Consider the following 15,134-nt stretch of genomic DNA (forward strand, 5'->3'; position numbering starts at 1 on the left):
GTGTGTATGTATTAAATAACATCTGTTGAGCTGTGGGACAATTTCCAATAGCCTAAAATACCCTGGACTAGAGGACTGATGGAGAGAAGAAAGAGGTGGGACAGAAAACGGTTAAGAAAACAATGGTTGGGACTGTAGAGATGGCTCAGAGGTTAAGAGCACTGACTGTTCTTCCAAAGGTCCTGAGTTCAATTCCCAGCAACCACATGGTGGCTCACAACCATCTATAATGTAACCTGATGCCCTCTTCTGGCCTGCAGCTATACATGTAGACCACTGCATAACTAATAAACAAATACATTTAAAAAAAAAAAAAGAAAGAAAGAAAACAATGGTTGAAGGATTTCTAAGTCAATGAAAACATTGTATTTACAAGTCCAAGCAGCTTGTGAACACTAAGCCAAAGAATGTTAAAGAAAGCCACAACAAGCACATTATCATCAACTACAATCAGTGAAAATTGCCTCCAGTTCAATCCTTCATACAAGAAAAAGATAAAGACTACTTTAGATATAAAAAAACTGAAGGACTTCATCACCTGCAGGACAACAGACACTACGAAACTCCTTCAAGCGAAAGGAAAATGACCCTGCATGACACAGTGTATCCACACAAAGAAATGAGGTTAAAATATTATACAGAGGAATGTAGAAATGCTATCTTCTGATAACTAGGATTTTAAAAAGATTGAAATCTTTGCTAAAGAGAATATACTACTAAGACAAAAACAATGTTATATTGTGTTTTATAAAATAGACTCAAGTACCATACAGGAAAACCCTGATGTCAGAAAGGGCAACACAGAAGTGCTTTGTTTTAAAGTTGTTATACTATGTGTCGGGACCACTCTCACTTCAAAACAGACTGTGAAGTTAAAGACTTGTACATGAATGTCCATAGCAACATATATATCATTTCCTCAAACTGAAACCAACCGAACGCCTGAAACCACCCACTTAAGCTGAGGTTTTACAGCTACAGTGAGTGCCTGACTAAAGCTTAGGAGCCATGAGAATACACACAGGTCACCACTGACTACCCCCAAGGCAAAGCCATAGCAGGACTTAATAAACAGAATGTAAGAAAAAAAGTTTCTTGTAAGATGACAAGTTTATAGGCATAAGGTTATTGTGTAGTTTAAATTCTGATCTCCTGTCTAAATGTTGTATAAACTCTGCTCCCCAATGTCCCCTGTTATGTCAATAAAGCAGCTGACAGCCCATCCATGAGCAGGAGAGAGACTAGGGCTGGACTTCCTGCCAGCCAGGGAGGAGGAGTTAGGAGAGGAAATAGGGGCTTCGGGTCCAGGGAGAGGTCCAAGGAAGACCAGGAGGAAGGAGCTGGAGCCGATGTTTGCTGGGAGTGAGACAGGATAGCATAGAGGGTTAAGAACAGACTTTAACCAATTGTGTTCTGAAGCCTTGTGTTATAAAAGAGTCTCAATTATTTGTGTGATATCTGGGTTAAGAAATAAGTTAAGAGAAACAAAAAGTTTTATAAAAATAGTTTTATAAGTTTTATAAAAATAACTTCAATACAAGTTTCTCCTTAACTTTTGCCATCTAGTCTCTAATGTAAATAAGAAAATTAAAAAGAATTTTTAACATCATGTATATAAGAAAATAAGTTATATTTCCTTTTTTAACTTACCTAGTATTTTATTATAGTCTAAGACTTAAAATATTATCAATTCTTACATAATCAGAAAAATTAATGTTAAGTACCCAATTCATGCCGGCTAGTGACTTTCTCAAGTTCAAAAAAAAAAAATTAAAGAAAAACTTACCAAAAATTTCTCCATTTTTGGCATATTCAGTCACAAGGTACAACATACTTTTGGTCTCCATTACCTATTGATAAATGATCCTATATTAGTCAGACAGGAAGAATTACTTTACCATATTCTATAGAGTTACATACATTAAAATTATAAGTGAACGAGTAAGTTATGAACAATTCATAAGCCAGAATTGTACCCATCCCATCATTTCTGTGAGTACTCGATCCTTGTTCTAAGTGTGGGTTCGTGGCCCAGCAGTAGCAGTTGTTAGTACCTGGCAGAAATGTAGAAATTCAGGCTGGATTCCAGTACTCCTGAATTAGAATTGACGTTTTAACAAAAGTGATTCATATGCACATTCAAGTTTAAGCAGCTTTTTCCTTCACCTCTTCACTCTGAGTCTGTTATCAAGGGCGTAGTCTAGCTGGGCCAGCACAATATGGTGTCTGTGTTGTTCTCTACTGTACTTTATTTATTTAATATTGTTATAAGTTACTATAATTTTATTTATTTTTAATGATTTATGTATTTTTATTTTATGTGTATGGTGTTGGCCTGAACGTATATGTCTGTGTGAGAATGCCGGATCCCCCTGGAACTGAAGTTACAGACAGCTGTGAGCTGCCATCTGGGTGCTGGGAATTGAACCTGGATCCTCTGGAAGAGCAGCCAGTGCTCTTAACCACTCAACCATCTCTCCAGCTCCCTGCAATTATAAAGCATTTTTGCAAGCTGCTTCTTCACAGCTCTACTGCTATATATTTTCATTAAAATTAGTTTCTCTCGGTTCAAAAAGAAAGTGTATCATTGTTATCAATTTGATTTTGTAATTATATGAACAGATACCTACTTAATATTCAAGATAAGCGTTTTTGAGACTGTTTCTCTGTATATTTTGTGTATGTGTGTGTAAGTACATGGAAGGCAGAGGTTAGCTTCAGGTGTTCCTCAGAAGCCTTCCACTCTGTCTTCTGAGACTATGATTCTCTTTATGCCAAAGCCCATTGATGACGCTGGGCTGGCTGGCGATGCAAACCCTTGGGATCCATGTTTCCACCTTCCCATGCTGGGACTGTGAGTGTGCATCACTATTCTTGTCACTTTTATATGGGTTCTTGGGATCACACTCAAGTCCCCAGGCTTGTGTAGGTTCTCTGGACCAACCTGAGGTTATCTAGTTTGTATGCCAAATACTTTATCAAAGGAGCTATGTCTTTAGTCCTGTGACAGTCTTGATAGTTGTCTGCTGAAAGGCTCAAATTACTCTTACACTAAAATACAGGTTTAGGACTGTTTCATCAAGGGGGGCGGGGGGAAGAGATGTTAACAATCTAGAGTTAAAAAAAAAAAATCAAATAGTAATTTGACTTTACAAATCCAGCTGGCCATGCCATGTGAACCATGGTGAATCAGTTTAGAACATGATTCACCACCTTTCTATGATGATTATGGAACTATCATCTATAGGAATATAAAACAAATGCTTACAGGGGAAAATCTGATATATATCTGACTTAGATCTCTACAGTTTAGAATTTAAGGAAATGTTCTGAGTGGCACAACATACATATTCTTGCATGCTTAGGAGGTTTATCATAAGCTGATGGTTTCCAACTTTTTAACTTGAAATTTTTAACCAATAACATCATTTATACATATACACAACACATATATGTATGAATATACATACAATTGTATGTACATATGTATGCATGCACACACACACAGAACAAATTATGCATGTATGCCATGTATAAAATGCACTTAAGGACATAATAAACAACATTAGGAGTTTTAGTATTTTCTTACAATCCCAAGTACACTTGGGTAGCCCACCCGAGTGCAGTGGTGTGACGGCAAACTGCCCCTCTGAGAATAGGGCCCTAAAGCTGTAATTGTACTCCTATGTTGTACATTCTTGCTTACAAATTTAAATATGTAAAAAACAAATTTAAATATGTAGAAAGGGATTTACTTAGCTTAAGAAAACTTTTTTTTAATAGACTAGAAAATCTGGTATTAAAGAAAAAAATCACAAAGAAACCGGACATAACTGTGGAAAACACAAGGAGAAATAAGGCTAAGCCATACCTGATAAAGTTTAATTATGTGAGGATGGTCGAGCATTTTCATTATTTGTACTTCTCGGTAGATTTTCTCAAGGTTTACTGCATCCAGCTGAGATTTATCTATTATTTTTATAGCCACCTGTAGCCCAAACACACATAAATACAATTAATATATAACGCTTAACATTCTCCAGGTAAGACTTAGTGAACGATGTCAGAGACACTGCCTGCAGGTGCCTACACTGGCAGATTAACTCAGTGTCCATTTGCTCATTTATGCACACACATACCTTAAGATTCTACTCCTACAAGCTACAAGGTTTGTCTGGCAGAATCTTTAGTGTGGTGTGGAAAACAACCCTTCAAAGTTACTTCAAGCTGAAAAAGTCTTAGCATTTTCAGCCAATTATCTCATTATAAATTACTGACAGTGAGCATCTACCACGTAGGAAGCAGCTGAGAGGACAGTTTCCACTGTGCTGAAAAGCTTTTCTAGAAAAGTGATAGGATCCAAATAATATATAGACTTTTTCCACTCTCTGAAAGCCTTTTAAAATTTTTGCTAACATGTTTTCATACAATGTACTTTGATCATTTCTTTCCTTCTCTGCAACTTCTCCCAGGTTCTCCCCTCAGATACACTTTCTGAAAAAGAAAAACCTGAAATGTAAAATATTTAAAAACTAGTCTATGTGAAGTAATATCAATTGGATAAAATTTATTAAAAAATAAAGTCCAAAACTTCAAGTGTGAATAACTATATTCCTAAGAGTTTAACTTCAGAAAATGTGATCTAATTTTGTCATAACTAAATAGGAATCCAAAGAAGGGGAATTTGGAGGGGAATGATGAACTATTCAGAAATAACAATGGCATGTTTTCATGTAACTGAAAAAGGCTAATTATTAGAAATTCATAGAGTTGGTAATTGATTTAAATAAGATATTTGGTAATTGAAAACTACCCATATTTAATTCTATTAAGTTGTATAGAAACTCTAAAGTAGACTTCATATTTTAGCAAAGAGAATTCCAAATACTGCTTAGGCTATGTTGTTTCAGCATAACTTTTAATATTAATTAATGTATGTGCTTTAATGGTTCACCATTCCCAAAAAGTATGCAAGAAAACGACCCAGCCTGTCATTCAACTTCCTCAGTTTCCCATTCACATCCCCTCCCTAGCCCCCCTCATTGCTTTATGCTTTGTTATGTCTTTTTTTTCATTATGCCTGATGATGTTTCATTATCACAATCAAAATATTCTAGGAAACTAACATCAAACTGCTAGTGAAGTGATGGTACTGTGCTCACTGTGAGGAACAGCAAGTATGCTGATCTAGCCTTTCTATAGGAGGTAACATGGAGTTCCACAGACATGTTTCAAGGAATGTCTCTTCCTACAGTTTCTGGAGTCTAGACATCAGTACCTTTCTCACCAACAAGAAGTTTCTATTATGAGATGGGTCAAAACCATACCACAAATTTGAGAGAAAGGAGTCACATTAAAAAAAAATAGCACAATTATTCTCATTAAGAAATTCTGTACATCTCTTTCTCGTGATTTAATTTAAAATGTGTCCATATGTGTACCATGTGAATGCAGAGGCTAGAAAGCGCTGGATCTCCTGGAAGTGGAGTTGCCCATGATTATTCCTTATCTACCACACCCTGAGGAGGATTACACGTCTCTAAATAAAGGCATGTGTCCCCGTGCTCCTCGTAGTGGGGCAGGCTAACTGTTTGAACAGAGTCAGCTATAATGACTCAGCACTGCAGAAGCTTATGTCTTGCTCATATACCAGGCTTAGATGGGTGGAATTATTTGAAGGCTTAAGTGGCTCAAAAAGGCTTTCCCATGTTTAAGATGTGGCTTCGAAGGCTGCTCTGACAGCTGTCTCCATCCTAGCCAGAAAAGAGAAAAAGAGCTCTAAAGGGCCCTTCTCATCTCATTGGTTAGAACTCAGTCACATAACCACACCTAAATGGATGAGAGGTACAGAAACAGTCCCGTTAATGCCCAGACATAGGAAGTGCAGAGCTTTTGATCAGCAAGTAGTCTCTGCTGAGCTCCACAGACTCTGCCCAGAACTTCTCAGAAATGGAGTAATAATGACAGGGACTTTGCCAACTGCATTACACTTCTTAATTTTACAAGATACTTAAATACATTTTATCTTGTTTATCTTTCAATTCTTTCAAATAAGTGGGAGAAGTAGGATAACTGGGAGCTAATGAAACAGATTCAAAAGGCATTATTATATAGCATGCTCAAGGCCCTCGCTCCAAATCCCAAGACCTTTCTTGGCTCTGCACCTCCAAAGAAAAAAAAGTCACACTATCTGCAAAGGTTCTAAAGCTCTAGCAAATTAAGGTGGCTGAGGGGACAGATGGACAGATAATGACCTCAGTCTTCTGTTCCGAATTCATTCTTCTCATTATTTAAAAATGATCATTCACACATTTATTGTATGCCAAATACTATGCCTAGGATACAGAAAGAAAAAAGTTGGGACTCCTATTCTCAAGGAACTTATTATGTCTTTGAGAGTGAGGTGAATAAAACTGATTTGAAAAAAAGAATTAAATTAAAAAGAAAAAAGCTTTGGAATTTCTTAAAAGTATATTGAAAGTCTCCAAATTGCAAAATGCTGTGTTTATTTCAAAGGTAAATACAAACTTAGTTTCACTGAATACCTCTCCTACTGAGTAGTTCTAAACCTAGGAAAAAAGTCAAGAGAAAGTCAAGAAGGCCAAAAATGATTCTGTTAATTGAAGGATCTTTTTTATGTTAACTGGTCAACTATTTAACCCTTGATTATATACACACATGCTCTTAAAACCAAACAGGATTTACCACAAAACTAATATTCCTTCCAGTAAGGAGCAAAAGCAAAGCTTCATCTCCAATACAGGAAGACATATGGGATCAGAAAGATTGCTATCACTCTAAACCTTATAAAAAGGAGCTGACCACTTAACCACAGAAACACTCAGGAAAATGTGCATTAAAAATGCCATTTTCACTTTTATATTAGCAAAGATTGAAAAGTAGATATCCACATTAACTAAGTTTTGATGAGATAGCCATTTTTGTAGAAATTTGGTATGAATTTAAGTACGGTATAGTTTTTTCTAGAAAGCAATTTGACAGTTTTTATAAATTATCTTAAAAACCACATATTCCACTATGCCTGAGGACTCTGATGCTGAAAAGGAACCTTAAGGGAATAATCTGAATTAATGCAAGAATTTGTGTAAATAAATCAAATGTATCTATCACTTAAATGAAAAATATAAACAGTTGAAAATAATTACATGAAGTGAGGATTTTTAAGACTATAAGAGAATTCAAAATAACCTCCCACTTTAAAAATTCAACAGCAAAAAGCCAGGCAATTAAAACAGAGGCAACAGACAAAAAAAGCAATTTATAAGAGAAATGCAAATAGCCATCATATAAACTACAAAGTAGCAAAATAAATACAATAGCAAAGAAAATACAAGCAATTGTGCCTATTGAAAAATAAAAATGAAACAGAGCCCTATAAAGTAGTATTCCTCACAGTGTATTTCCTAATGGTAATAATGGGCACTACTTTTGTGGAGGGTCCTGTGGCATCTCAAGTCATGAGACAGGTAATGAATGGACTCTTCACTCAAGAATTCCACTGCAATGTAGCTGCCCTGAGGAAAACAGTCAGGTACACAAATACATGCAAAAGAATGCCCTCTGATACTCTGAGAGCACTGCAATAGAGAAAGATGAACTTTCTTTTTAGTAATAGCAAATTAGTTAAATACAATATGGCAAGTGACATGTAAGATGACTCCTAGACCAGTGGTTCTCAACCTGTGGGTTGTGATCCCGTAGCAGTTTCTCAAGGGTTATCTATCCTGCATCTCAGATATTTACATTATTTATTTACATTATTCATAACAACAGCAGAATTACAGTTAAAAAGTAGGAACAAAAATAATTCTATGGTTGGGAGTCACCACAACTTGAGGAACAGAATTAAAAATATCACAGCATTAGGAAGGTTGACAACCACTGCCTTAGATAGTGTGTTTGTGTGTATGTGTTTGTTTCAAGTTTTGCTTTATTATGAATAAAGCTGCTATGTACCAATGACACATTATATTTATGAACATATGCATTACTTTCTTTTCAGTAAATGCATAGGATAAAGGCTGACTTGCTGTATGTGGAACTTATGTGAGCTTTTAAAGATCTCCCAAACTATTCCCCTAAATTTCTTTTATTTTCTATTTATTAGCAATTGCTGAAGAAGTGTTTGTTTTCCCATACCTTTGTCAACCTTGGGATTGTTCATCTTTATCATTTTGGTGGATGCTTTTAGACAATTTCTTAAAGACTTGGAGATGTTAATAGCATTAATAACAACAACAAAAACCAGGTTATCTGTACAGTGACATCTATTTTTTTTCAAACATACAAAATACAAGTGAGATAGGAAGCTCTGAGCTATCTCCTGAGTTTTGAGAGTAAAAATGAAAATGTTTAGTTTCTTCAGCAGGCTTTTCCACAATAGCTATCATGAGCAGGCCTAACTTCTGTAACTGGGTGAAACTGTGCAGATATTGTTTACTTTTGTTTGTTGGTTTGGTTTTTGTTTTTTCAAGACAGGGTTTCTCTGTGTAGCCTTGGCTATCCTCGACTCGCAATGAACTCACAGAGATCTGCCTGCCTTTGCCTCCCTGAGCGCTGGGTACTTTTAAAAAGAACTTAAAACATAGTAGGATTGCTTCTAGTTTAATTTACCTAAGATGCATTGTTTAATCTGTCAAAAGGTCTTCAAAATTTTTTTTAAATGAAGAGTTTCTGGTGAAATTCCCCTTTGTCTTCCATCTTTTAACTATCATACCTGGATAAAATAACTGGGTATTTCTATCCTTTGAAGGATAGACAGCATTTTACATGAATATTTAAATGAAAAAAATTTAATAGAAATCACTTACTGAAAAAACCAAAGATGTAGGAGGAAAGGCAAAGGCCTATTAAAATAAAGAGCAATATCATAAGGAATTCTGTAATCCATCTGATGCCCAGTAAGAGAAACTAGAAACAGCGGGGGCCATAAATCAAATGTCATCATGGCAATCCAAGGAGGCCAATGCCATGATTTCCAAATCAATGTTTTCTTAATTGCCTGCTGCCAAGATAGAATTCCTTAGAGGACTTACAATCAGAATGTACTAAACTGTGTTAAAGTTAAAATTTTCTACAGAACAGAGAGAATTTTCACAACGCAAGGCTAGCGTAATGGGTAAAACTACTGGCAGTATAAGCCTGATGACCTGAGTTCAAGTCTCAGGACCCATGTAAAGGTTGAACTGAATCTATAAAATTGTCCTTTTGTTTCCACATGTGTACCATAGTGCCATAGCATGCACATGCCCCTCCCCCTCACACACTTAGACTACATTGAACATTCATACAACTCTTACTGTGAATATGTTTTCCCTTCCCTTAAAGAAGAGATAATGTTAATAAAATTTAGCAAAACAATTTAGCAATTATTATTTGTCTGAGGGCCAAGAAACTAGAGAACAGTCTAATAAAGCATATGCACAGTGTGACAAATCAGAGCCCTCTTTCATACACAAGAGAAGACCATATACAAGCCTATTTACAAATGTTGGTGGTGAAGACATTTGGTGGCGGGTCCTTCCGTTCCATGTAGTACAGCTACTTCTTGAAGTCTAGCGTATTTTGCAACACAAGGCTACTGGAAAGAGTTGTAGAATTGTGGAGTTGTGAAAGCAAAATATAAAACTTAACTCTATTAAAAAGCCCTCTTAAAGGAACACCATGTTCACGGTTTAGTATGCTCTTCTTTTTGTTTCTACTCTTGTTATAAAAATGTCTCAAAAAACCAAAAAAAAAAAAAAAAAATAAATAAATAAAAATAAAATAAAATAAAATAAAATAAATAAAAAAGTGTAATTTTGAACTGTTTCTGGAAAATGTTGAGAAATTCTACATATTAAGGTGGTAGTCTGAGAATTATGCCTGAACACCTAAGTCCCAGAATACACACAGAAAAGTTTTCAGTGCACGGAGGCAGTTGTGGGACGGCCTCTGAGAGTTGCTCTAAGTCAGGGTTCTCTCGGGTATGAGTAAGTAAGTAGCCTAACTTCCACAGGCTGCTTTAATATGGTGACTTGCAGAACCTCTCCAAAGTTTCTCTACACGTGCTTTTACATGATTTCAGAGGTAAGCAACACAAAAAGTATGGTGCTGAGGAAAAGTCAGTTATCTGTATAGAGAGGAGTCTGGAAACATAATAGGTACCCTGGGTACTCATAGCATAAGGAATTATTTTTATTTATTCACTCTTTTAAATTTGTCAATAATGAACATGATAGAGTAAATAATAATTCTTGAACGTAAAACTATACCTTCACACTTAATAATTTCTTTTCTAATAATTACCAGCAATTTCTTCTCCCTTAAAATACACACACAGACTAACTTATACAATTGTGTACCCTGTCAATTATTGAAAACTGAAAATGATATAATATTCAATAAGACAGTTCTAAGTAAAATACATTTTCTACTAGGTTGAATACTAAACTACTAAAATACTGTAATAAAGATATAAATGATAAGCAAAATATATGGGCACAAACACACTCTATGTACTGTCACCTATAAAAAATGCACTAAAAATAATAAAAGGCAATGTGACATTAAGAACAATGTATTCCCACTAATGGGGAAACGATCTACTTTTGAGGTGCTATGCTCTCCTTTATTCTTTACATTTGCTGTACTATACATTCTTTAATAGAAAACAGGGCACTTAGGAATGAAAAGTAATTTTCCTAAGACAAAAACAAAACAAAACCACACCAAAAACCAAACAACTCTACCCCTGAACTAACTATACAGTTAACTAGAAGGGAAACTTTGCTTTCTAACACAGTATTAATAGAACACTACTCAAGGACATTCATAGAACAAAAACTAGCAACCATGACTGCCCAAAATAGTTTAATAGCCTAAACGATGTTATTCTTTTCCCATTGTGCTAATTTTGCAAAATTAGCTTCTGTAATTCATAAACCAGCTCTGCAAAGATTTTATGAAGTATTATATTAGGAAGCTGGATTTTACCACCCCCTTGCCTTCCCTTTGTGTGCAAAATTTACAGAGATCTAGTCCATGAATACTGCTTCAGAGGACGTTATTATATTTCTTGGTGTTAAGCCATTTGATAGATTAAACCAAAATTAACATCTCTTTTATATACCAATTTTTGCCTAAAAGGAAAATGGACTTCTCCCAAGCACTACAAAAATATCTTATTTTTTGAGTGATGGAACAGAAGATAAAGAGCCAATTAAAAATAAAAGCATGCATGACACAGATGTTTAAATCAAGCTCTAAAATTTGTCTCAGGGAATATCAAGACGGCCAGAGTGTAAAGACACTTTCTGTCAACACTGATGACTTGAGTTAAATCTCCAGCACCCACATGTTTGAAGGAGATAGCAACCTCCTGCAAGTTGTTCTCTGACCAACACACACACACATAATAAAAATGATTCTATTTTTAAAATTGCCTCAGGATCAAACCTGAAGGAAAAAAAAAAACCTTACATTCTAAAACATAAGCCTACAATATTAAAATACAGTATATAAAAGAACTTCCACAGCAGTAAATATAATCATAATTTTCTGAGTTTTCTTTATACTATACTAACTGTTCTCACTGCAATTATTGAAGTATGTTAAGCAATGAGAACCTAAAATAATGTAAAGAAGTTGAAATGTTCCTTATTTTATAGTTTGCATGGTGATTCTATTGATTAAAGGTACAAATATTCAGTAAATAAAGAAAAGTTACTCCTTAAGGAAAAATTCGTTGAAAACAAATATACTTTTAGAAATAACTGAATCCATCCTCTTACTAAGCAAGTCTTCATGTAACTTCCTTATGAAACTTCAGAAAACCATCTTGCGAACTCAAAGGTTAACTGGTAGACAATTCTACCTTTCTGTACTTTACTACCAACAATTACAAAACCACCACACAACGCTCAGACTCACTGTAAGAACGGAAAAGCACAAGGGAGGAGGAATCTATAGGCTAGACTATAGCTACTATATCTATATATTTATAGCTACTAACATAAAATAATTTGTACACAAATACTACACACACACTTTAGGATCTGCAAGCTCTTTCATGATCTGACAGGCGTCTTCAATCACAAACGCAACTGATCTGACAGTCACAGGCAGTGCTACTACACAGTGCCCCCTAGCTCGATTCCTAAGAAATATCAGGTTGAGAGGGACACCATCAGAATTGTCACCCTCAAGACAAAGTGTCAGTTACCATCAGCTCCACTAAGCAGATTTCAGATACAACTGTGGACGAAATTCTATCTGACAACACTGACCATTACACATTACTAGTAGGAAGATAGTATGAATGTATTTGGTATCCAACCACACAACAATGTAACCAAAAAGTTTAGACTTTGCCTGTGGTGTGAAAATGACTCACAGATACCCATTTAAGATGTTTCTTTTTTATTTAACATGCGGGTAAAGGTATATGACATTTGGCTATAGCTCTTTACAAGAACTAAACAACTTTACTCATTTTTTGAAACGCTGGGATCAGATTAAGCTATGCAAAGATTTGGTAATGTCAATATACTTATCATTATAAGCAATCTAGAGTCAGTCATAGCACTGGTAAATTTGTGAAAGGAAAGAAATTTGACCTTGGTACTGATGCCCTAAAGAAGAAAGATTTAGGTGGTGTGTCAGGAATCCGAGAGGCAAAACAAAAAGTGAAGACAAGTTAGACACATCCTTCTTTATGGAAATGGACATGAAGCAAAACTTTTAAGTACAACTGCTAAGTAAACAGTAAGGCTTTTAAATACCCTTCACCTTACGTAAGCTTAAATAATCGGGGGTGTGGGGGGGTGTTCACACTGAAAGGTTAGAACGTTCTTAAGAACTGCTAGGAAAAATCCAATGGGGATGAAAACTGGGGAGAGAAACTGAAAACGGGCGAAACTCCCAGTGGCAATCACAAGGCAGAATAGAGTACGTCAAAACCACTAGATTGTAGTCTAAGAAACGGTTTTGTTTCGATCGTTTTTCCAAGGTATTTAATTTGCACGTCTTAAAATAGAGACCCCGAGGAAAGCAGCTTGAGGCATGAAAGAAAGGGGGGTGGGCTAGGTAACTTGGGGAGAAAAAAAATGTGTGGTGCATTATAATGTACCATAGAGGGGATGCTGGAGTCACAGTCAGGAAGCTGTTCAGGGCTGAGTAGTGTCCATCTGATGTGGCTTAAGGAATGCGTGCTCAGAGCCAGTATGCACACCTGGTAAAGGGGCAACCCCAGACGACGGTGCAGAGCTGAGATGACCAATTTTTTAACCAATTCTATTGTCTGGTGCATTAGATCTACCTCCCGAGGAGACCAAGCCAGCCAGGCACCTTATCAGAGACCCTGCGGGCCCATAGCAGAGAAGATGGACAGCGGTCAGTCCACACCGGTCCGGTCCGCGGCGTCCCCTCCTCCCGGGATAGAGAGGGGCGCCTGGTCCGGGCCGCGCTCCGCGTCCACCCAACCAGGGAGCTGCCGGTCCCCTTCTCCGGCTGGCGACGTTGGTCCCCGCGCGGCCCCGGAGCACCGAGACTTCCCCCTCCCACCCCACCCCCAGCCGAAAGCCGGGAAGACGCGGAACTTGGGCTCGGGAGCCGAGGCCACAGACCATGTCCCCGGGTGGGAGACTCGGGACGAAAGCCTATGTGGCTTCACAGGGACACCTCCCCCCGGACCTGCACCCCCGCGGTCCCAGCAGTGCCAGGCCCGCCGTCCCCCGCCCGGGGCGCAACCACGCCACGCTCCCGCCGAAGCCCGGGGCCGCACCTCAGTCTTGGTGATCCGGTGCCGCCCCAGCTTCACCACGGCGAAGTTGCCCTTGCCCAGCGTGCCCTCGATGTCGTAGAACCCCACCCGGACCGGCCCGCGCTGCAAGTGCCTCGGGCCATCCGCCATGACCATGCTGGGTCCCCGCTGCAGGACACGGCGACGGGAACGCGAAGGAACGGGCCGGCGAGAAGCGGCGCGGAGCGGGCAGGAGGGCGTCGGGCGGCGCGCGGCTCGGCTCCGGGCGACGGCCGCGGCTCGCACTCCGGCGCTGCTTCCCTCCCGCCCCACAGGGCCCAGCCAGGCGCGCGCCGGCGCTGACGTGCGCCGACGTCAGGGGGCCGGGGCAGGGGGCGGGGGCGGGCCTCCACCAGTCACCATGGCTACCGCAGCAGCGCGGACGTCGGGGGCGGGAGGGAGGGGCGGTGCGCGGGTCGGGCGGGCCCGGTGCTTCCGGCCGCGGCGCCCTGCACAGCCTTCTCCGGCCCCACCGCGGCCGGGGGCGGGGTCGCCGTCCGCCCCGCCCTCCCTGCTCCTCCTGCCTTGCAGCGGAAGGGCAAGAGCGAGCCCTGGTGGGCCTCGCGGAGGGTGCACTGCGCGTCTCCTGCGCGGTCGCCGGGAGTTCTCCCCCGCCCACAACCCTTCCCGCCAAAATCTCTCCCTCGGTAGACCGCTGCGCTAAATTTGGAGCCCGAGGAGGACTTATGGCTGAGCAACGCGTTGCTCACAGCCTCTCTTCTCGGTACTATATACGTCTCTCCACTTTTTTGACGTCTGTGAGGATTCCTTACTCACAGCCGTCAGTCACTGGGGGAAAAAAAAATGTCAGCGCTAAAGAGACCCTAGAGATGACTAAGTCCGGAATTCGGAGTTGCTAATGGGCTTCGAAGCCTGGAACCTCTGAAATGTAGGCACCGTTTTACTTATTTGAGCGTGACACTGGGGAGAGATGGCTCTGTCTTATGAATAGTTCTTCAAACGGTTTGAGAACTTGGAAACGGTTAAAAAGTATCTAATCCAATTTATTTCCAGATGATGCAGCAGGCTGCTAGGATGAAGGGAGTTGCCAACGTCACACAGGTAATGCTAGAGTTCTAATTATAAACCATTACACCAGTCTTCCATATGGTGACCTAAGTAAACAGCGACATTTTTAATATCTTGAAATACATTATGTGCGTTTAGACCCTGGTTCCGGGGTACCCATTGTCCAATCCTTGGGAGTAATGGCTCAGTCCAAAGCAGACAGAGAATGCATAAGATGCTCTTGAAAGATCTTATAAGAATAAACAAGGGGGTTTCTTGTATATAACAGGAAGAATGTGTTAGACAGGAAGACAGCTTGAAGGAA

At 39.0% G+C, this 15,134-nt stretch overlaps 1 protein-coding gene across 2 annotated transcripts in view; it reads right to left on the reverse strand.

The window, feature by feature from the left end:
- Positions 1–14,029, reverse strand: part of Sik2 (salt inducible kinase 2) — a 100,053-nt gene extending 86,024 nt beyond the window's left edge. For both annotated transcript variants that reach the window (XM_051156432.1, XM_051156431.1), the window contains exons 1-3: positions 13,784–14,029; positions 3,872–3,988; positions 1,787–1,850 (exon numbers count right to left, since the gene is read on the reverse strand). In XM_051156432.1, coding sequence (XP_051012389.1) covers positions 1,787–1,850; positions 3,872–3,988; positions 13,784–13,918 — 316 coding nt within the window. In that variant the 5' untranslated portion in view covers positions 13,919–14,029. The remainder of the gene's footprint in view (positions 1–1,786; positions 1,851–3,871; positions 3,989–13,783) is intronic.
- Positions 14,030–15,134: the final 1,105 nt, after the last annotated feature.

Source organism: Acomys russatus, chromosome 14, assembly GCF_903995435.1.
Source record: "Acomys russatus chromosome 14, mAcoRus1.1, whole genome shotgun sequence".
In the NCBI taxonomy this organism is placed as follows: Eukaryota; Metazoa; Chordata; class Mammalia; order Rodentia; family Muridae; genus Acomys; species Acomys russatus.